General features: G+C 35.7%; 1 protein-coding gene across 1 annotated transcript; it reads left to right on the top strand.

The window, feature by feature from the left end:
• The first annotated feature begins 270 nt into the window (after positions 1-270).
• Positions 271-6389, top strand: LOC136226691 (probable pectate lyase 13). The gene is made up of 4 exons (XM_066015316.1): positions 271-798; positions 1196-2093; positions 3154-3359; positions 6142-6389. Exons 1-4 carry the CDS (start codon positions 659-661, stop codon positions 6371-6373), a joined length of 1476 nt encoding a protein of 491 aa, XP_065871388.1. The 5' UTR covers positions 271-658; the 3' UTR covers positions 6374-6389.
• The last annotated feature ends 19031 nt before the right edge of the window (positions 6390-25420 follow it).

The following is a 25420-nucleotide window of genomic DNA, read 5'->3' on the forward strand; positions in this document are numbered from 1 at the left end:
AAATTGATATTATGTTATAAACGTTAAACTTATGATAGTACTATTTTTTGAACGTGTAACCTATATTGGTACCTTATCACATCTAAAAATCCTCTCCACAGAATTTGGTGTTAAAAAAAGATGGAAGGCTTATCGTTTTTACATGAAAAGGTTTAAAAGAAATTTCTTTTTTTTACTGCAAAAGCTGTATCTTTCTGGGTCAGTATGCAAAAGTTGAAGATGGGTTTTGTCTCTTTAACTGAGGCGGGACCTTTTTTTTCTTTTATTTTTGTTAACAGAAAGAAGAGAACATGCGTGCTCTCACCCCTTCCGCAAAGAATCTCTCTCTCCTCAGTTTTCCCCAAATTCAACCTTCCAAAGGATAAAACTTTCTTCTAAAAATTTACCTCCTTTTTTAATTATCATTAGAATAATTAGCTAGCAAGCTACCAATTCCATCTACTGCTTGTTTACAAGAAAAAAGATTGATTTTGCAAGCCTACAATTGTCTCCATCAACAGCCACCATTCTTTTCCCTCCTCTGTTTCTCTTCTATTTCACAAAAACCCCAAAACCCTACACTGTTTTTCTAAATCCTTAATCTTTGTTTTTATTATATATATCCTCAAGTTTCATTCATAAGGATTTTTATTCTTAAACAACACATTATCAAAATCCAATGACGTTTCCTCCTGCCTTGTGCATTCTCTTAGAATTCTTCTTCTGCTCTTCCTTTCTTCTTATTTCTGCTTCTTCCTTCAATCTCACCCTTACTCACCAACATCCTGACCCTGAATTTGTTGCTCAAGACCTTCAAAGGTGAATCCTTTTTCACTTTTTCTATCTGGGTATACCTCATTTTCAGGTTTTGCATTCTGGGGTTTTTTTCAATTTTGCAAGATTTTACTTGGCTTCATGTTCATGTTCAGCATGTGTTTTCCCCCCTTTTGGAAAGGTGAAACCTTTTTAACTTATTTGTCAATGTGTTGACAAATTGCATCTGGGTATAGCTCATTTTCAGGGTTTGCATTCTGGGGATTTTTAGATTTTGTAGGATTTTACTTATGTTCATGTTCATGTTCACATTCGACCTCTTTTGGAACTAATTCCAGATCTTAGAGTAATTAATTAAAAGTTTCCCCAATTTGAGATTTTTTTGCTCTGTTTTTAGGCCTGCATTTTGTTTGTTTAGTAATCAATCGGTCTTCACTTGCAGGAAAGTGAATGCTTCAATATCGAGAAGACAACTTTTATCCGTCGAAGAAAACGCCCAATGCCAAACCGGAAACCCAATCGACGACTGCTGGCGGTGCGACCCAAACTGGGCAAAGAACCGGCAACGGTTAGCCGACTGCGGAATAGGGTTCGGCCAAGGAGCATTAGGCGGAAGAAACGGGCAGATCTACGTAGTGAGCGACTCCTCCGACCACGACCCATCAAACCCAACTCCGGGAACTCTCCGGTACGGCGTAATCCAAGACGAACCATTATGGATAATATTCTCAACAAGCATGACAATCAAGCTGAAACACGAACTGATCTTCAACAGCTACAAAACAATCGACGGGCGTGGTGCTAGCGTCCACATTACGGGCAATGGATGCCTTACACTACAGTATGTCTCTCACATAATAATCCACAACATCCATGTTCACAATTGCAAGCCATCAGGGAATACAAACATAGCATCATCACCGACTCATGTAGGGCATAGAGGAGTATCGGACGGTGATGGGATATCGTTGTTTGGGGCACAGAAAATATGGATCGATCATTGCTCGTTATCTTATTGTACAGACGGTTTGATTGATGCTATAATGGGGTCCACTGGGATTACAATATCAAACAACTATTTTTCTCATCATAATGAAGTGATGCTTTTAGGGCATGATGATAGGTACGCGATTGACTCCGGGATGCAAGTTACTATAGCGTTTAATAGATTCGGTAAAGCGCTGGTGCAGCGTATGCCTCGGTGTAGGCGCGGGTATATACACGTGGTCAATAATGATTTCTCCTACTGGGAGATGTATGCTATCGGCGGTAGCGCTAGCCCTACCATTAATAGTCAGGGTAACCGTTATGTTGCGCCCTCTGATCCTAATGCCAAAGAGGTTTCTTTTCTCCTCTCTTTTAAATTACCTACATTTTAATATTAGTGTTACGTCCGAGAATATTTATTGAAATTACACCTTAATTCTAGCTCCTGCTCCCAGTTTTGATCACATGCATCTTAATAAGGAAATGAATTTGTTGATTTTCCGTTAGATATAGATTTATTAAATCTAAGTCTCAGAATGTTTTGAATCTCCGTCTTAGGATTCTAATAAATCTAGATAAGCAATTTTTTTTTGTCGGTGCATGTGATTAAGAGTAACCGGGAGATGTTATATTAGTATATTTCACGAACTGTATTTGCTGGGGCTATTGGGGGAGGGGACCCTTTTGACTTGTAATCGAAAGGATGTTTGTTTTAGTGGCATTTTACACTTCCAAAATGGTGGCGCGTGGCTCTATTATTTTGTAGTTAAAATAGATCTTAATTTGCTATTAGAAAAATTATAGAGAAAAGGAAAAAATAGCATCGAGTGAGTGTCGCGTGGATAAGACGCGCCTCTGTTTCGGTGTAGGATAGGGCTACATACATGTGAATAATAAGTACTTGCTTTTTAACAGTGAACTGACAGGTCTTAGAGTTGTGAAACTGGGGCACCTGCGTTGTAGCGCGTGAGAACCATGCGCTTCTGTTTAGCCTAGATTATGCATAAGTGAGGAGGGTAAATGCCTAAGTTTTTTCCATGGGAAAATTAAAAAAGCTTTTTATTATTTATTTATGTATGGTGTTATGACTAAATAGAGTGGTGGCGCGTGGTTATCTAAAAATAAAAAGTGAGAGGAGTGAGTGGCAGCTCATACATTAGAATATAGAATATTGAGGCGGGGTAAAGAAAGAGTTTTAGAGGGTGTTTGTTTTAACTTTTCGGATGAACGTTTAATGTTTCGTTCTAAACCGTAGGAAATATAGCGTTTGGTTAGGTTTATATAACCACAGTATTTAGTATTTTCTCTGAAACTGCAGCGTTTTGGAACGTTTCATGAAAAACTCATATTTGAAGCTTTTCATAAACAGCTGAACCAAACAGACTCTCAGCATTTTGTTTTGGTGGGTGGCAGGTGACAAAGCGCGTGGATACAAACGAGAAGGATTGGACAGATTGGAATTGGAGAACAGATGGGGACGTATTGGTAAATGGAGCATTTTTTGTGCCATCAGGTGGTGGTCTAAGCGCTCAATACGCAAAGGCTTCCAGTGTGGAGCCTAAGTCGGCTTCTTACATTACACAACTTACCCTAAACGCTGGCGTTTTCGGTGACCCCAGGTATATTTCTTCATTCTTATAAAAAATAGAAAAAGGAAAAACAGAACATGGTTACAGTGAGGAACTGTCTGTCTGTCTCTACATGCATAATTGTATAGATGCACGTGACCTGGCGCGTGCATCGAGAATCTAGCTAAAAGAACTAACTGCCTTTATTACCGTTAATTTGTCGCATTCTCATTTTTGTTAAGATAAAATACTAGCTGTAACCCAGTAGTTTATGGCTTTGGTAATTTTTTGAAAAAAGGGTCCACGTGCATATTTGTGAATAAAATTGAGGTTTTGTTATTTACCGTTCCAAATTACTTATCTTATCGATGTTCCTATTTGGACAATTTGCCCTTCGCATAATTTTTTTTGGAGAGAATCGGCCAAAATTTGGCCTAAACGGGTGCCGCATCCGTTTTCACCATAGGCCGAATGGATGCGGCACCTATTTAGGCCAAATTTTGGCCGGTGCAATGTAAAATTTTTAGTGACGAACAATACTAAATCGTACAATTTTTTATGAAGAAAAATGCAAAATTCTCTAATTTTTTGTGACGAAAAATACAAATCATCAAAAAAAATTATATATTATTTTCATGAGTTCTTTGATAAAAACGTAAATTTTAATGTTTTTGACTTGTAATCATCCATAAAAAAAAATACAAATCATCAAAAAAAATTATATATTATTTTCATGAGTTCTTTGATAAAAACGTAAATTTTAATGTTTTTGACTTGTAATCATCCATTTCAAGAGTTCGGGTTGTCACCGTATTAATTATTTTTATAATTTCAATTATTGTTCGGGTTTTTTTTTGAGAGAATTTTCAGTTTTTTTTATCAAAATTATTAGAAGGACAAAAAAAAAAAAAAAAAAAAAGTCCAAAATGAAAACATTGATAAATAATTTGGAACGATATTTAGCGCTCACTAAAATGATTGATGAGAGATTGAGAGGGATATTATCGGTTATGAATTTGGATTAGTCGCCTATGTGAATGTAAAAGAAAGGAGGGGGAGGTTTATTGGTTTAGATTCTCTTGATCTGCTTTACAGCCAATATATGTGGTGTGGGACCAAATTCTGTGTATTTTTTTCTTTTTTCTTTTTTTAATCACGTTATGGGTCCAAGTGGTGATTTGATATTAACTGGACTATTGTGCAACTAGCTTTTATCATATTGCCTGCATCGTCATTTTCTTGACTTTCTCTATTTTAGCTTTAACATTTTTTAAGGAAATCTATAAAAAATAATACCGTTTTAGTTTTAATGTTTGTGAAATAATGCAATTATAGATTTAGATTAACGGAACTCATACAATATTATACTTTAGATATACGAGAGTTCCGTTAACCTAGACCTACAATTAGGATGGTATTTTGTAAATTGACATTTTATTAATCTTTTTTAGCATCCTTTTAGTGAAGGAAACTTTCATTTATCAAAGGGTAATGCTATTTACCGCAATATTTTTTCCACCTACCGCATTCTTTTTGACATTTATGCCCTTTTCATAATTTTTTCTCAAAAACCAAAACTTTTTTTTTCTCTCTTTTTGAATTTTTTTTAAAATGGATTTGGCCTAAACGGGCAGCCCGCACCGTTCCACCGTACGGTGGAACGAACGGCGCTCCCGTTCCACCGTACGGTGGAACGAGCATGCCGTTCGTTCCACCGTACGGCGCCGTTCGTTCCACCGTACGGTGGAACGAACGGCGCGTGCCATTTCCACCACGGGTGGAACGGGCAGTTCGTCCATTCCACCCGTGGTGGAAATGGCACGTCCCGTCCATTTAGGCTAAATTCATACGGATTCCGCCTCCGTTTCGGAGGCGGAACCCATGATTTCGGAGTAATTTTTTTAAAAAAAACCTTACGGGAGCATTCATGAAGCCTTTACCCGCTCATGCCTTTGGCGGCATGTCGTTTTAGGTCGAGTTTTTTGAAAATCCAAAAAGCTAGAAAGGATTTAAGAGTTTTGATTTTTTGAGTTTAAATTATGAGAAGGGCAAAATTGTCAAAAAAGTGCGGTAGGTGGAAAAAATATTGCGGTAAATAGCAGCTCACTGAATTTGGGTTTCACTTGTGCAATTTATTTTTATCTAAGACTAATTATCCGATTGATCCCATAAACTTTAATATATCTCACTATTCTTTTAAAATTGCTTAAAATGTTTCATTAATTGTTTGATAAGCCACTTAATGACTTAAATTAAAATATTAAACACTTATTTAATTTAAGTGCGTTTAATAACAATTATTTTTTCACCACTTAAATTAATAAATTAAGTTAAAAAGCACTTATTTTGATAAGTCAAAATATTTAACTTAACATTTTAAGTTAAAAATTATCAACTAATATTTTTATAATAATTATATCATTCAAAATATTCAGCACTTAAAATTCAGTACTTATTTTTTCAGCACTTAATTTTCAGTTTTATCAAACAGCACCTCAGTCTTGATCACATGCACCTTAATGAGCATGTAGAATTTATTCGTTCACTGTTAGATTTAGGCTTATTAGAATCTTAAGGTGGAGATTTGAAACATCCTGAGACTTAGATTTAATAAGCCTATCTAACGGTTAATAAGGTGCATGTGAAAATTCCAATCGGCTTATGATGTATTCAATTCAACCTATATTTTATTCTATTCTTTGCTTTCTTTCACTTTCTTGATAATGTGTTGCTAACTTTTTAGGTGTATTCTGATGCTTTATGATGTTCACTTGAATGTATTTAATTAGGCAGGACATCTCTATAAAATTTACAGAATCTTTTTTTTGTACAGGGAAGATACTGGGGACATCTCTAATCCAGGATTTTCCGGTGTTGGGACCACCAACACCGGCACTTCGGGGTCCACCGGCGGTGATGGCGACTACTTCGGAATGATATTTGGCAGCGCCGCTCCACCGCCCCTATCTATTTTCTCAATCTTTTTAATTATTATTTTGAGTTTGTACACATTAGCTACCCACCATCATTATGCTTTCCCATTATTTTTCTTATTATCATTATAGAATTTGGATTTTATTATATCCAATTATTTATCAAATTTAAATGTATATGTTGCAAAAGAAATTAAGCAAAAACAAATTTCACAAATACTTTGCTTCTTTGTTTTCAAATTGGATAATGCATTATAAAAGGGGTCTTAATATACTAATTCTTAGGAATAAATTAATTTATGTTATGAATGTTTATAACTGTAACTCCTAATTCTTTTAATATTTTAATTTCCTCTTTTTTTTTTCTTTTTTTTTTTGTTTATAAGTTAACAATTAATGTTTTTATATAATTTAAATGTTTATAAGCCTATAAATATAAGTTGTTTTCATGTAATACGTTCAACTAGAAATATAAGGCTCTCTGTGGAGTCTGATAATTTGGAAGCAATCAAAATGATTTTTGAGAATCATTCTATGGGTCTTAACAGTCGCAACCTCATCAAAGCTATTATAAGGCTTTGCTCCTCCTTTGAGTTCGTAGAGTTCAGACACATTTTTAGAGAGCAGAATCGTGTTGCTGATCGCTTGGCGGCGGCGGGCCATGAAGGGACGTTAGGCGTTACTACCCTTCCTGTTTCCCCTAGTTTCATCTCTCATCTTCTCTTAGAAGATAGGATTGGGGTTAGCTTCCCTAGGCTAATTCTTGGGTAGTTTGTTGTTGTTCGTTTTTCTTTTCCTTTTCTACCAAAAAAAAAAAAAAAAAGAAATATAAGAAATACATTTACTTTTTTTTTTCTATTATTCTTATTCAATTGTAAACTTTCTTATTTTACAATATGGTATCGGTATGAGTTTGTTCGATTGGTTAATTTCAGTATGAATTTGTTCATCCAATTAATTCTTGTACGAGTTTCCTTGTTCGGTTAAGTTCATCTATTTAATCTTAGGGTAATTAATTTATTAGTCCCTATATTTTGATTAAACACACTGTTTAGTCCCTGTATTTTAAAAAACACTCGGTAAGGTCTCTAACTTTTTTATTGGTGAACTGTTTAGTCCTTCCGTCTATTTGTTAGATTTTTTACCGTTTATGAATTCGGAAATGACTAAATTACCTTTTACTATTTATCGGTTAAAAGCAATTCACACCTCTATGTCTTTCTCTCACAACTCGCGCTCACAAAAAAAATAGAGAAAGGATTGAATCCTTAACCCACAACCGAATCACTCATGCTCACTCTTCCTGTTTGAATTGAAGATAGAAATCGACTCAAATCTCTCTCGCTTACTCTTGTTGTTCGAATTGAAGGTGGAAATCCTCTTACTCTCAATGGTGAGTTTAATTTCCTCCATATTCTTAACTCATGTTTACTGTCAACTGCTTCAGTGATGACGAAAGATGTTTCTGCTAATTTTGTTATTGTTGTGGTAAAGAGTAGTTAAGGTATTACATTTTTATTTTAAATAGATTTTGACTCAAATCCAAATTGACTAACAGAATCTTCATGAGAGTCTAACGACATGGACTAAACAGTTCACCGAGAAAAACGTTAGAAACTAAACAGTTCATCAAGAAAAAGGTTAGGGACCTTACAATGTGTTTTCGAAAATACAGGGACTAAATAGTGTATTTTATCGAAATATAGGGACTAATAAACTAATTACCCTTAATCTTATTAAATCATAAATAGTATAAGGATGTGATAACATCCGCAATGATATCATGAGGACCTCGCTGGGAATATTCCCTGAAAAGGGGATCAAACGGGAGAAAAGACATAAAAAGATCCGCCAGCTTAGTATATATGACGTACATCTAGATGAGGGATACACATACGGTGACACACCTTTGACCATCATAGATCCAAGGTCTGTTACATAAGACGATCCGCCACGATAGAAGGATACGAGGTCCATCCCGTAAGATGATCCGCCATGATAAAGACAAATAGCTGTTATACGACGGGGACACCATCATTAATGAACATTAATGATACCTTAAAAGCAATAACAACTCGGAGGTTAAAGGTCAGAGTTAAGCTGCATTAAAAGAGCATTACACTTCATTAAAAAGGCATTAAAAGGGAGCTATTACGGTTATCACTCAAACCTATATAAATACCCCTGTAACATAACAACAAAGTACACATACACACAATATTCTAACTCTACTTTGTAATTACTATTTTATTCTCTCAAGAATATTACTGACTTAGGCATCAGAGTGTCCCCGATCGATCCCAACAACGCCTCACAAGGAAGGACTTTGATCAAGGATCTTTTCACAAGATATCAATTGGTGCGGTGATCGTGGAATCCTAAGAGTTTCACAAAGATTAAAAAATAGAGTCAATGGAACAGAAATCTCAATCTCAAACCTTGGCTCAATTAGTACAAACAAATCTATCCAAAGTTAGGGTTCTCTATAGATTGATAGGAAAGAGTTTTCTACATTAAATCTAGAATTTCATGATAAATAAGATGCATGTATAAAACATGTAATATTGGAATTTTATAAAAAAATTCATCCATTCAAAGTGATTTTATCATTTAATATTAAGATATCATAAAAAAGCTCGTGTAAAAAAATTACAAAAAAATCATATTTGGTTTTTTCTTGTACAACTCACCATCTATGTATTGGTTTTCTCATATATATTGTTTTTAATTTAAAAATATCAGAAATTCATATTTTTAATTATTGTTTTGTCAAACAGTTATTTCATCCATTTTTTACAAGGATGTGTTTATTCATATAAAAATTGTTTATCTGAAATTGTTAGAATTTGTTTTACCAACGTAAGAGACTTGAAAATATTGAATCTATTTGTGATTATCCTGTAATTGTCCCTAACTATTAAAGTCATTATGGGTTGATGAATTACCAAATTGGATAAACAAAACTTTCATGTCCTTAACCAACTACAAAAGAGTGCAAGTGTTAGTTTCGAATAAGAATATTAATTTATGCAAAGTTCTTAGGATATACATGAGAGTTCTTTAGAGATTGTTTGGATGATGACATTTGAAGATAGGTAGGGACGAATTTTGGAAAATTTTCCTTACACTCCGAATTGAAAGAGAATCATGGTACATGTCTTTTTCTTCCAAAATTACCCTTTACCCTTTATTTTATTTATACAAATAAAATAATATAAGAGTAATTTTATATATAATTATATTATTAAACCATCACTTGTCTTACTTTAATTGCACTTCCTCCAAACAAGACATTAATAATCTGTGAATGCCATTAAGGCATGATAGCATAATATTAGTTACAAGTAAATAGTAACTATATCTAGTGACGAGGCTCTTAGCCTAGTGGTTGAGAGCTTAACTATGCCTTGGGAGGTCATGGGTTCGAATCACATCCGGGTCTGATGGAGATTTTTTTTTCTTCTTTAATGTAAGCGCATTGCGCAAATTTTTTAAAAAAAAAAATAGTAACTATATCTTACCCAATATTGAAGGTTATAATGTTTATGATATTTAAAATAAATTTATTATCTTGCATGATAATGTGCATTATAATGCAAAAGACATTGTTTTTAACATTTGTCATTATGGTTATTCATTATGATATTTATGTGCAATAGTAATCTTTATGGTTATGACCGTTATTTATGATATTATTAAAGCAAGCACGATTAAAAATTCTATTATGAATTTGTTTGGCATATAATATTTACTTGGTTTTATCCTTTGAACTAAGTTCATTCTAGAGTCAGGGACTAACGTGAAGGAATTACTGAGTTGATTCCAAGATGAATTAAAAATTCTATAAGGAGACATTGCATCATACATGATATTTGCCAACGAGGCCAATGCAAACAGTCTTTCGCTATGAAGTCTGTTCCATAGATAAAGCAATTGATCCCTAAAGTAAGTGAATATAGCTTTTATGCCTTACCACAATATTTTAATAATGGATATGGTATGTCCCACTTCTAGAGTTCTTTCAGCACTAACCCACAAGTACAAGGAAATTGCTAATACTACAACCAGTGCCAAACACTGACATGAAAAATAAAGCTCAATCCAGAGAAGTGTACATTCGGAGCCACTTCAGAAAAAATTCCTTGGTTATGTCATTAGCCAAAAAGGAAAGATCCAAAAGTTGAACAGGTGGATCATGAAACTAGGAAGGTTCATACATTGTTAACAGGAATTCGCCATCCACAGCACGAATCCTGGGGTACGAGGCAGACAAAAGGTTTAAAGCTCCCAACTTGCCACAATATAAAGAAGAAGAGTGATTATAAACGGGACATTACATATCCCGAACCCAAAGGAGGGGAGCATGTACGCCAAGGCGAATTGCAGGTTCCAAAGTAGAAGATAGATTTGTCTAGAATAACAAATAACAAGACAATGACAAGCAAACGATAGAGCCTAGAAAGAAATCCAAAAGTGTCATTAATGTCATAGCAGATGGACCAGGGTATCAGCCACCTGTAAAAAAAAAGAAGTAAAAAATATCCGCCCTGGATAAAACATCCCTCAATCACCCTTTTTGCAGAAACAGATCCCGTAATCCCTCCATATGCAGATGCATTGGTAGTAACAATGGCGATTGAAGGATGAGAGATGAAGCAAGTCATTATTGACACGTAGGCTAAACATGGCGGAAGATGCAACTGCAGTTGCTCAGAAAAGACGGAACCATGGGCCTAAAAATTAGTATTTTTACGTATTCTTATATGTGCATTAAACTGTTATAGTATCCTATATTTTATAATTTATTCTTTCTCGCCATATTTCTTATATTCATTTGCCTGGTTTTGTTTTATTTCTTTCCAAATTCTATAGAAGAAGAAATAGCAAAGCTGAAGCAGGCGGATGCAATCAAAGAGGTGATATACGCCCAATGGTTGGCGAATGAAAAATCCCACAGACGGATCAGCTACCTAAAAAAATAGGACAAAGTGATCCTCCATCTAGGACGGGTCCACATACCTCAAATACATGACAAAGTGACCCCCCCATCAAGGGCGGGTTTTAACAAGGCTCTCAGAAAGACCGGTATCCATTGTAATAAAGGCAATGATATTGCACCATCAAATAAACTAACCTTTGTTATCAAACGTGTTTGTCATTTTGTTTGCAGAGTTCACAGACAACATAAATGTCTCCATACATAGGGATCCCAGTGAAAGAAATCCATAAAGCTTATCATAAGCTTCTAGGGGACGGCTGGCCACCTACCCTAGTAATTCAGAGGAAATCTAAGGCGAATAGAAATTCTTTCTGAATTTTCGAAAAATGCAAAATTGTGATCAAGATGTTAAGTAAAAGCACAAACAATCACAAGCAAGAGGTAAAAACATCCAAAACGTACGTAAAAATACTATAAATTGTTAAAATTTTACACAGGTGTTGAAAGCCTTGAAAAAACGAAAATAAAAAAAATAAACTAAGGCGCCGGAGGAGAAACATTCACCTCGCCCTAAAAGCGTATCATATCCATATATGGTCCCATATAGGGCGGATCTTATCCATAAGATCCTACATAAAAGTCCCACCACGGGCAAAGCTCAAAACTTTTGTCATAAGAGAACACAAAGTCCCGTCAAGGGCAGACGAAGTCCTCATCAAGAGGCATCACATTTTTTACCAAGGCGTCAAAGTCCCGCCAAAGGGCAGACAAAGTCCCGTCAAGGGCAGACAAAGTCCTCATCAAGAGGCATCATATTTTTACCAAGGCATCAGAGTCCCGCCAAAGGGCAGACAAAGTCTCATGAAGGGCAGACAAATTCCTCATCAAGAGGCGTCACATTTTTTACCAAGGTGTCACATTTTTTACTCTATCAATCGTAATAAAGGCAAGTCATTTTTTGCTCATTAATAAATTACTCTTATTATCAAGTTTTATGTAGCATTTCTATACTAGAATACATAAATGTCTTCTTACAAAGAAAGGGGGAATCCTCATCAAGAGGCACTACATTCTCCTTCGTTGATCAAATACAAAACCTCTCCAAAAGGCGAAATTCCTTTCCCCGTGAAGGAATCTTACACAAAAGTCCATTCAAAGGGCAGATTCTCTTCCCCGTAAAGAAATTTTATACAAAGTCCCTCCATAAGGCAAATTCTCTTCCCCGCAAAGAAATCATACAAAAGTCCCTTTCAGAGGGCAGATCCAATTAAAAAGTCCCGCAACGGATAAACTCACTTTCCCGCAAAGTGGTCATTAAAAATCCTACTAAAGAGCAGATACATCCTATGTTGGGGTTTAGTGTCCTATAGACAATTGTTCTAGGATACAAACTTAATGTAAATGAAGTGTTCTTTATATCATTTGTTTTAATGAGATATATGTTTTATAACTATATAAAGGCAATCCCTTTTAAGCACTAAATAAAGTCTAAAAAAAGGAAATCCGTAAGTTTGTTTAAAGTGATTATAAAGTGTTCACACAAGCATGAAGTGAGACAAAACTTTATAATAAACTAATAAACTTAAAACCACCCTAAGTCAAGTGATATGTTTAGGATTGATATATCACTATTGAGACTTGCATGTAACAATGTCTTCTGTCCGACAGAAAGCTGATCTCACAAGCTTCATATATACAGATATCTGGACAGTTACATGGATCCGATGAAAAGTAGTTCATTAGGATTGGGGATCCGATTTGAGATAACAGGATGGGTAGATTCATCCTTGTCACCTGTTCATCTCATTGGTATTAATAGGTATAACTAATCCTCAGACTCAAAGGAATATTAATTGGTATTCCGGATTACGGAATGTGACGCTTTGACTCTGGTGTAACACGATCCTTAACAGAGATGACTCTGGGGTGTGAACAGTAGACGTTGGGTATCACATGAAGTGATTGCGGGATCGTTATATATTGGATTGAGCATTTATCACTCCCGATAAATGGGAGATACATCCAAGGATCACTTGTGGAAGACTCGACTCTAAATCCTTGCAAGGTGATAGCTTAAGACTTGAAATACAGATTTCACTTAACCTATCTATTTGAGTTGACTCGGCCTGTACAAGTAAAACGAACGTCTCGCTATATGTGACTTGACATCATCCATAGTCATAAGATTCAGTTCAAGGATGTAGTTGATAAAGGATCGAATTATACTGTAACTAAGACGGAAAGGTTAACGACAGAATCAACCTGTCTTCTTATGGCTCTGGGGGAATGATTACGGACTTGCTAATCACATACTCAGTACATCATTCCGTTATGCAAAGATTAAATATAATTCTTTGAAAATTAATTTAATAAAGTTGCATACGACCAGTAGTAATAGGAACCTAATGGGTCACACATAAGACTTGGAACCTAATAGAGAGATAGATGTTAATTAATTGATGGAAGCCCAATTGAGCCCAATAAGGCCCATGGACCAAAAGGGGGGGGGGGTTGAAATTCATGTAGTATGTACATGAATAATTAATTTGATTTTTTTTTATCAATCCTAATTAGATTAGGATTATGAATTAAATTAATTAAGAGATAAATAAGTTAGGAGTTTTAATTAGATTATAATACTCCTATTATTATCCAATAAGGTTATTATTAGGGGGCGTTTGGTTTGGGGTCTTTAGGAATGGGAATGGGAATGGGAGGGTTTCATTCCCTTTCTTCTTGTTTGTTTACAAAAAAAACTCATTCCCTTTACCCACTTTAGGTTAAGCCATTACCCCACTTTAGGTTTAGCCATTACCCCATGCCCTCTAGGGAATTGGATTCCCTTTACCCTATTCCCTTTCCTAAACCTATCCAAACACATAGGGGAATTAATGGTTATTCCTTTCCTTTCCTTTAGTTTCCCTTTCTTGATTCCTTTTCCCTTACCCCGTGTGAACCAAACGCCCCCTTATTATCCTTAATATGTTAGATATATAATGAGATAATAATTAGGAATTCTATTCCGAATTGAATTCCTATTCAGTAACCTAATTCTATCTAACTAGAGATTAGATACAAGAGATTATAAATACCCCCTCCCTTAGGATTTTCGAAATCCAAGTGTGCAAACCCTAGAGAGATTTTCGAAATCCACCCTAGTGCAAGAGAGAGAATATCCGACCCTTAGTTCGAGGACGAGATTTTTCTACGGCTTCCTTCCGATCAATTGATTTCATCTATTTCTTTTATCCTTGATCTTGTGTTGATTAATTAGAGGCAATCTATTTTGGTTGCTATTCAACGGTTGATTCTAACTTAATCTTCCCGTGTTTTATTTCGTGCTTGGGAACTTGGAGAAGAGTTGTGGGCACTTCATTAACAATGGTAGATTGGTCATCAAAAGGTAATTCTTCTTATCCCTCTTTATATGAAATAACGATTAACGGATCCTATGGTTAATGGAAATAGGTTAAATTTTTTATATTTCTGCTGCTATACCTTAGCCTAATTTCCAACAGTGGTATCAGAGCCATCGTTAAATCCGTTATTTCATATATGAAAATTTAGAAGTTTTTCAATAGGATTGAATAAATATTTATAGTTAGGATTAATTAACAAATTGTTTTGATTAATTAATTCTAAAAATAAATAAGTTTTAATTAATTGTTAATTAAAATAGATTATGCGTATGTTCCTAATTATTTTGGTTGATAATCATCATAACAAAATCTATTAGTTTTATAGTTAGATTGATAAAATCAGTTTTATTAATTCTAAAGATAAACCGGAAATCTATAGTAGTTTTTCCTATTTTTTGAAAATCGTTTTAAAACCGTTTTAGAATTGATATATATATATATATTTAAAATTATTATAAAAAAAAAATTTGCGACAGCAGCTCGAGTCGCGCCTCGCGGTGCGACTGGCCGCTGTCGCGCGGCTGCTGCCTCGCGGCAGCAGCCGCGTGCGGTGCCTGGCCGCCGCTACCGCAAGGCAGCGGCAGTTCAGCCCTCCTAGGGCTGCTGCCAATCGGCAGCAGCCCACTCTCGGGCCCGGTCCGAGACCCACTTGAATTTTAAATTGTTTAAAATCGGTTTTTATATATTTGAATATATATGTTTCAGAAATTGATAGTTTTCTGTTTTGATTATCGAATGAAAATTTGTTTAAAAGTTTGTTTTACCAATTTGTAAATCAAAATGTTAAATGAATTGAAATCAAAATAATTGGGACGTGCATAATTGACGTTTTGTATAGTTATATTAATCTAAGGGTTAATATAAAGATACGAAACTGTCAGAAGTAAAATTGGATGAAAGTTAATTTAATAAGTTAATGTGATTAACCTAAATATTACATAAAATAGTTATGTAATCAACCAATTAAATTTATTTAATTGAGTCTATGCATGTTTGGAGTTATGGACATATTTGGACCCTCTTTTAGTCTTTTGGTATTTTTGAAATAGGGTATGCGAGTCCTGCCTTTCTACTATCTATTGTAATTTCTCCTCTCATCTAATTCCCTTCAATTCAATTGAAGTTTTCTTTAGTAGTATAGAAATTAATATGTAATTTCAAGGCGCCATGGAGAAGACGGAGGACCTAAAGAGAAATATGTAATAGTTAGTATTTCCTTAGGTTTGCCCTTTTATTCCGTCTCTGGCTCGACGAAATAATTTAGATGATATGTCCATAACGCCAATGTACGTGAATGTATGTGTCTGATGTATGCTAAAACAAATCAAGACTAAGTTAGATTATGAGACCTAAAATAAAATCCCTCATTAAAAAGTTAAGTAAATAAACAAGTTATTAAAATCGGTTGCCCCTCCCTAATATTATAATTCAGCCGGCAGTACTGGGGGCCTTTGGGTTGTTGAGCAAACTCAAGCTCGGGGTCTTATGGTAACACCTGAATTATCGAAAATTACTTTTCATGAATATGGGGTAATACTTAAATTAGATTATGATAATTGGATGAGCAAACTCATGTTGTCATAAACTAATGGGCAATATGGTTGGGAATAAAATGTGAATAGCATATTAGTTACTAATGTGGTTAGTAACCCAATAACCTAGGAATCACATTAAAGATGTGATTGATTACATGAATCTACCTAACGAATGAGACTATCTTGTTGAGCAAACTCAAGGCGAAATCTCAGGAGTTAGGATCCTAGCTCACTAAAGGATTTGTAAAATTCTTCGAATTAATATAGAGGGCTATTAATTTGGCAAAATAGTGGGAGCAATCTAAAATAAACTAAAAGGCCTATAATTTTAGATTGATATACTTTAAAGAAAATGAATAACATACGTTTACTCTTTCTCACATCTCAAGTTTTAAATTAAAACACTCTTAATATCATGACTAACACCAATCTGCAAAACATTCTTACCGATAACAAATTGAATGGTTCAAACTTCACCGACTAGTTTCGTAACCTCAAAATCGTTTTGAAGTTCGATAAAATAGGGTATGTACTTGATACATCGATACCCCCTGTCCCTGCTGATGATGCTCCCATTGAGGAAATTGATGCTTACCAGAAGCACAAGGCTGATGATGATCATGCCGAATGCAGCATACTTGCATCGATGACACCGGAATTACAAAGGCAACATGAGGAAATGGATGCCTATTCCATCATCATGCACCTAAAGGAATTGTTTGGGAAACAGACCAGGTGCGAACGCTACGAGATATCCAAGTTGCTATATTGTTGCAGGATGCAAGAGGGCACATCTGTCATGACACATTGTGTCAAGATGATTGGCTACATTACCAAACTTTCTAGTATTGGATTTGTGATGGATAACGAATTAAGCGTAGACTTAATTCTTCAATCCCTCCCAGAGAGTTATTCATAGTTCATCATGAACTATCAGATGAATGACTTGCAAACCTCTCTTGAAGAGCTTGCAAATATGCTCAAGTCAGTTGAGCCCAATATGAAGAAAGACAAAGCCATACCGACTCTTGTCATAGAGGGATCAAAGAAGAGGAAAGGGAATTCTCCCAATCCTAAATATCCCAAGAAAGGTAAGAAAGCCGTGCCCAAAAAAACTAAGGGAAAGGAAGTGAAGAAGCCCAAAGGAGAGTGCCACTTCTGTGGTAAAGACGGGCATTGGAAAAGAAACTGTTGGTGTACCTAGCCTTCCTCAAAAGGGGAAGAAGCTGGGACTTCAACATCTGGTATGTTTTATATTGAAATTTCACAGTCTGAATCTTTTGGTACTTGATACTGGATACAGCCTGAGGATATTCCAGGAATATCTAGAAATATTATTTCTATTAGCCGCCTTGTTGACGACGGTTTTCATATTTCAATAAAAGACAAACATTGCGATTTTTATAAAGATTTGATCTTTTATTTTTCAGGAATATCACAAAATGGGATTTATGTGTTAAATGACAAAATTTCTGTTTTCGCAATTGATACCAAAAGACATAAGCTAGATAATTCAACTTACTTGTGGCATTGTCGTTTAGGCCATATAAACAAGAGACGCATGCTAAAGCTACATTTGGATGGGCTTATAGATCCAATCGATCCCGAATCATTGGAAACATGCGAATCATGTTTAAAAGGTAAAATGACAAAGACACCTTTTAGTAATAAAGGTGAGCGTGTATCAGACACTCTAGGACTTATTCATTCAGATGTATGCGGTCCTATGTCAGTCCAAGCAAGAGGAGGGTTCAGATTCTTCATAAGCTTCATAGATGACCATACCCGATATGGTTACATCTACTTGATGAAGCACAAATCAGAAGCTTTTGAGAAATTCAAATGCTTCAAGAATGAAGTAGAAAATCAATTAGGAAAGAAAATAAAGACGCTTCGATCTGATCGAGGTGGCGAATATCTTTCAGATGATTTTCTGAATTATCTAACTGAATGTGGGATATGCTCACAATGGACACCTCCCTATACACCACAACACAATGGTGTATCCGAGAGGAGAAACCGTACCCTACTAGATATGGTACGATCCATGATGAGCATGGCCTTACTTCCAAAGACGTTCTGGGGCTATGCCTTAGAAACTGCCCACTTCACCCTAAACCGAGTACGAACTAAATCCGCTAGTTCCACACCATATGAATTGTTCGTTGGTAGGAAACTCGTGTTTTCAATTATGAGAGTCTGGGGTTGTTCAGCATTTGTCAAACGCATTGTGTCCGACAAACTAGATTTGAAATCTGATAAATGTTTCTTCATTGGATACCCTAAGGAAACTAAGGGATATTACTTCTATCATCTAGATGATCAGAAAGTAATAGTATCCAGGCACACAACCTTCTTAGAGAAAGAGTTTCTCGAAGAAAAACAAAAGGGAAGCATGATTGAACTTGATGAAGTTTAAGAAGAAGAAACACCGACTGAAACAACAGAGGCGGTTGAGGTACCTGAAGTAGTCCCATTAGATGAGACTCCAGTGCCACCTATTTGTAGATCACAAAGAGTTCGTGAACTCCCAGTTAGATATGGTTTTCTAGTGGGAGATGATAATGAGGTTCCCGTGTTAGACGACGAACCCGAAAACTACGAAGAGGCTCTTACTAGTCCAGATTCTAAAGCATGGCTTGAGGCCATGGATTCTGAAATGGATTACATGTATACTAACCAAGTGTGGACTTTGGTTGATCCACCCGAAGGGATAAAATCCATTGGGTGCAGATGGATCTTCAAAAAGAAGACAGACATGGATGGAAAGGTTAGCACCTACAAAGCTAGGTTAGTAGCAAAAGGATATCGTCAGAAGCAAGGAATTGATTATGACAAAACTTTCTCTCCTGTGGCTATGTCCAAATCAATCAGAATCATGCTTGCTATTGCCGCTCACTACGATTATAAGATTTGGCAAATGGATGTGAAAACAGCTTTCCTAAACGGAAACCTGCTTGAGGATGTATATATGATGCAACCTGAAGGTTTCATATCAAAGGATGCAAACAAAGTTTGCAAACTTCAGAGATCCATTTATGGACTCAAGCAAGCATCGAGAAGCTGGAATAAGCGTTTTGATGAAACCATAAAACAATTTGGTTTCGAACAAAATTGCGAAGAAGCTTGCATTTACAAAAAAAAAGCAAGTGGGAGCTCTATAGCATTTCTCATACTATATGTGGATGATATATTATTAATGGGAAATGACATTGCTCTACTACAATCGGTAAAAGTATGGTTATCTGGTAACTTCTCAATGAAAGACCTTGGTGAAGCAGCTTATATACTTGGTATAAAGATCTACAGAGATAGATTGAGAAGACTGCTTGGTCTTTCACAGGCTACATACATTGAAAAGGTGCTAAATCGGTTTAGCATGCTTGAATCGAAACGAGGTAACTTACCCATGCTACATGGAGTAAAGTTAAACAATCATCAATGTCCTAAAACCGATGATGACAAAAGACGCATGGCTGTAGTCCCGTACGCCAGCGCAATCGGTTCGATTATGTATGCTATGCTATGCACTAGACCTGACGTAGCATTCGCGTTATCTGTAACGAGTCGTTACCAAGGAAATCCGGGAGACGAGCATTGGATTGCCGTCAAGAACATTCTTAAGTACTTGAGAAGAACTAAAGATATGTTCCTAGTGTACGGAGAAGGTGATCTGAAAATAGAAGGATTTTCAGACGCAAGTCATCTCACAGATGAGAATGATTTTAAATCCCAATCAGGATGCCTGTTTATCTTGAATGGGGGCGCGGTCAGTTGGAAGAGTTCCAAGAAGGGAAGCGTAGCTTTCTCTACGACCGAGTCAGAGTATATCGCAGCTGCGGAAGCAGCAAAGGAAGCGGTTTGGATAAGAAAGTTCATTACAGAACTTGGTGTGGTGCCTGACATTGTAAATCCCATCACACTGTATTGTGATAACAATGGAGCCATTGCGCAAGCAAAGGAACCACGGTCTCACAATGCATCCAAGCATTACCTTAAGCGATACCACATCATAAGAGAGATTGTGGCTAGAGGAGATGTGAGAATAGAAAGAGTACCTGATCGTCATCTAACTTCTACTGGGATAAGTTTTAGAAACAATTGGCTTTAGTCCAAGTGGGAGTATGTTGGGGTTTAGTGTCCTATAGACAATTGTTCTAGGATACAAACTTAATGTAAATGAAGTGTTCTTTATATCATTTGTTTTAATGAGATATATGTTTTATAACTATATAAAGGCAATCCCTTTTAAGCACTAAATAAAGTCTAATAAAAGGAAATCCGTAAGTTTGTTTAAAGTGATTATAAAGTGTTCATACAAGCATGAAGTGAGACAAAACTTTATAATAAACTAATAAACTTAAAACCACCCCAAGTCAAGTGATATGTTTAGGATTGATATATCACTGTTGAGACTTACATGTAACAATGTCTTCTGTCCGACAGAAAGCTGATCTCACAAGCTTCATATATACAGATATCTTGACAGTTACATAGATCCGATGAAAAGTAGTTCATTAGGATTGGGGATCCGAATTGAGATAACAGGATGGGTAGATTCATCCTTGTCACCTGTTCATCTCATTGGTATTAATAGGTATAACTAATCCTCAGACTCAAAGGAATATTAATTGGTATTCTGGATTACGGAATGTGACACTTTGACTCTGGTGTAACACGATCCTTAACAGAGATGACTCCGGGGTGTGAACAGTAGACGTTGGGTATCACAGGAAGTGATTGCGGGATCGTTATATATTGGATTGAGCATTTATCACTCCCGATAAATGGGAGATACATCCAAGGATCGCTTGTGGAAGACTCGACTCTAAATCCTTGCAAGGTGATAGCTTAAGACTTGAAATACAGATTTCACTTAACCTATCTATTTGAGTTGACTCGGCCTGTACAAGTAAAACGAACGTCTCGCTATATGTGACTTGACATCATCCATAGTCATAAGATTCAGTTCAAGGATGTAGTTGATAAAGGATCGAATTATACTGTAACTAATACGGAAAGGTTAACGACAGAATCAACCTGTCTTCTTATGGCTCTGTGGGAATGATTACGGACTTGCTAATCACATACTCTGTACATCATTCCGTTATGCAAAGATTAAATATAATTCTTTGAAAATTAATTTAATAAAGTTGCATACGACCAGTAGTAATAGGAACCTAATGGGTCACACATAAGACTTGGAACCTAATAGAGAGATAGATGTTAATTAATTGATGGAAGCCCAATTGAGCCCAATAAGGCCCATGGACCAAAAGGGGGGGTCGAAATTCATGTAGTATGTACATGAATAATTAATTTGATTTTTTTTATCAATCCTAATTAGATTAGAATTATGAATTAAATTAATTAAGAGATAAATAAGTTAGGAGTTTTAATTAGATTATAATACTCCTATTATTATCATCCAATAAGGTTATTATTATTATCCTTAATATGTTAGATATATAATGAGATAATAATTAGGAATTCTATTCCGAATTGAATTCCTATTCGGTAACCTAATTCTGTCTAACTAGGGATTAGATACAAGAGATTATAAATACTAGGATTTTTGAAATCCAAGTGTGCAAACCCTAGAGAGATTTTCGAAATCCACCCTAGTGCAAGAGAGAGAATATTCGACCCCTAGTTCGAGGACGAGATTTTTCTACGGCTTCCTTCCGATCAATTGATTTCATCTATTTCTTTTATCCTTGATCTTGTGTTGATTAATTAGAGGCAATCTATTTTGGTTGTTATTCAACGGTTGATTCTAACTTAATCTTCCCATGTTTTATTTCGTGCTTGGGAACTCGGAGAAGAGTTGTGGGCACTTCATTAACAACGGTAGATTGGTCATCAAAAGTTAATTCTTCTTATCCCTCTTTATATGAAATAATGATTAACGGATCCTAGGGTTAATGGAAATAGGTTAAATTTTTTATATTTCCGCTGCTATACCTTAGCCTAATTTCCAACATCCTACTCAAAGGAAATCCTTAAAAGCTTATCGCAAGCTTACTAGGGGACGGCTGGCCACCTACCCCGGGATTCGGTGGAATAAGTTTAAACACTTGAGTAAAATCTCCTCAAAAGTGGAATAAGTTTAAACATTTAAGTAAAATCTCCTCAAAGGTGGAATAAGTTTAAACACTTAAGCAAAATCTCCTCAAAGGTTGAATAAGTTTAAATACTTAAATAAAAATCTCCTCAAAAGCAAAATAAGTTTAGATACTTAAACAAATATCTTCTCAAAAGATCAAATGTGTGATTCGGTAGAATGGAATAAGTTTAAACACTTAAAATATATTCTTAAGTTCAAACATGCGATTTGGTGGAATAAGTTTAAACACTTAAAAAATATTCTCAAGTTCAACATGCAATAAAAGAAGAAACAACGAAACTCTTCACAAAATGCAAAATATGGCGAACGAATCAAAAAGCCCTATGAGGCAAATGCCTACATGGAAAAAGTAAAGCCTATCAAATGGCGAATGGAGCAAAGAACGCCTAAAGAAAAATCCCGATGTGGTGAATGCAAAATATGGTGAACGAAGGAAAAAGCCCCAGGAGGCAAATGCCTAAATGGCAAAAGTAAAGCCTATCAAATGGCGAATGGCACGAAGAACGCGTAAGAAAAAGCTCGGTGTGGCGAATGCAAAATATGGTGAACAAAGGAAAAAGCCCCACGAGGCGAATGCCCAGATGGCAAAAGTAAAACCTATCGAATGGCGAATGACTCAAAGAACGCCCAAATAAAGCTACAATTGGCGAATCTTCTTCATCAAAAGCAATGAAACCTCGTCTTCATCCAAGATAATGAAGTCTCGCCTTCACCAAAACTAAGTAAAAACACTTTAGAAAATAAGTAAAGGCTAAAAAGGCAAGTGCTTGAAGTGCCTGCAAAACCCTAAAAAGGCGAATAAAGCTTAAAATGGGGAATAAAGCTAGAGTGGCGAATGTCTAGAATGATGGTAGAAATACATGGCTTTGATTCCCAAAAAATTAATGGGGTACGTAGGAAGCTTGACAAATAAGAAATTATCAAGTCCAAGCCAAAAAAGATTGGTATATTTTTATAAAGTCGAGAAAGGAGAGTTCTTTGAGTTACACACCCGAGCACTTTCATTGGCTTATTTGATGCTTATAAAATTTAAATAACGTGTCTCATCCCTACTGGTCTGGGGACGCTTTAGACAACCCTAAAGAGTTTTTTATACCTTTAGGGGGGGCTTCTGATAACATCCGCAATGATATCATAAGGACCTCGCTGGGAATATTCCCTGAAAAGGGGATCAAAAGGGAGAAAAGACATAAAAAGATCTGACAGCTTAGTATATATGGTGTACAACTAGATGGGGGATACACATACGGTGACACGCCTTTGACCATCCTAAATCCAAGGTCTGTTACATAAGACGATCCGCCACGATAGAAGGATACGAGGTCCATCCCGTAAGACGATCCACCATGATAAAGACAAATAGCTGTTATACGGTGGGGACACCATCATTAATGAACATTAATGATACCTTAAAAACAATAACAACTCGGAGGTTAAAGGTCAGAGTTAAGCTGCATTAAAAGAGCATCACACTTCATTAAAAAGGCATTAAAAGGGAGCTATTACGGTTATCACTCAAACCTATATAAATACCCCTGTAACATGACAACAAAGGTACACATACACACAATATTCTAACCGTACTTTGTGATTACTATTTTATTCTCTCAAGAATATTACTGACTTAGGCATTGGAATGTCCTCGATCGATCCCAACAACGCCTCACAGGGAAGGGCTCCGATCAAGGATCTTTTCACAAGATATCAGGATGACTTAGTATATTTTATAAAAGTTTATCACTTAGTTTCTTAATCAATTAGTTACTTTTCTTCTCTTTTACAACTATAAATGAGTTGTTTTGGAAGTTAAGAATATAATTTTTTAGCCTAATACATCATCAGCTCTCGAAACTTTACAAGCATCTCACTAGTTCCTTAAACTTGATTATTTCGTATCACAAACTCCCTGAACTTGTCTATAAAAATAGATTAGCTTCATAAACTTTACAAGTGTCTTACCAACTCTCTAAACTTGCTTATTTTGTAACAATTAAAAATAAAAACCATAATAATAACTCTCAATTTTATCATCTATTCGATCTCTCAAACCTACAACACTAACTCTTATAATAGATTCAAAGGTAGAAGAACAGAAAAAATTACATCTCGAATAGATGAAGATGTATTCTTAGAATTTGGATTTAATAGGTTTTTGTATTTAGTTGTTATGGAATAAGCAAGTTCAAGGAGTTAGTGAGATACTTATAAAGTTCAGGGAGATAATCTACTTTTATGGACAAGTTCATGGAGTTCGTAATACGAAATAATGAAGTTTAAGAAGATGGTGAGATACTTGCAAAGTTTAGGGAGCCAATCTACTTTTATGAATAAGTTTAAGGAGATGGTGATGTATTAGACCTAATTTTTTATTCATCTTTTCTTTTCTATATCTTTCTAATTCTTTCTTTCCTTGTATATAATTCAATTAATCATTAATGTAAATTTTGTTTTCTTATTCGCTTATCAAGATGTGATAACATCCGCATATTACTATTGGGACAAAAACGTAAAAATGGGAGTGAAGAAGGACTCGCCAGCTTTATACCATGCCACGTGGCATGAGGTAGAAGACACCATGTTAGGACATGCGTCAAATGGAGTTGAATGAGTAGGACTCGCCATCCATTCTCCACCCACAGATATCTGCCCTCACATCCCTTTTGAAACGGTCTCAAGGGGAACTCAAGGGTTATTGCCATTAATAATCTTAAAAACATGAACATATGAACTCAAGGGACAATCAATTACTATTAAAGAGCATTAATGATATGACTGTTCGACTATAACATCATCAATACTCAACGGTCACATAAACCTGTATAAATACCTCAATCCCGAGGTATTCTATGTATGCTTATTAATTCCTAAAAAGAGATCTTGTCAATTACTCTTATTATTCTCAAATAGTATACTGACTTTAGCTTCAGAGTGTATCCCCCGATCCCAATGGCACCTCATAGGACAGAACTCCGGTCAAGGTTAGTTTCCACAAATATCAACTAGTGTAGTGAGCGTGGAGCTCTCAATTTGATAGAGTTTCACCACGAACAAATGTGACATCTGATGGATTATCAATCCCTCCCACAACTAGGATTACTGATATAATCACTACAGGAATCTCGACCCTCCCCACCTCGGGGATCTCAACCAGCCCCTTTA

Source organism: Euphorbia lathyris, chromosome 4 (genome assembly GCF_963576675.1).
Source record: "Euphorbia lathyris chromosome 4, ddEupLath1.1, whole genome shotgun sequence".
In the NCBI taxonomy this organism is placed as follows: domain Eukaryota; kingdom Viridiplantae; phylum Streptophyta; class Magnoliopsida; order Malpighiales; family Euphorbiaceae; genus Euphorbia; species Euphorbia lathyris.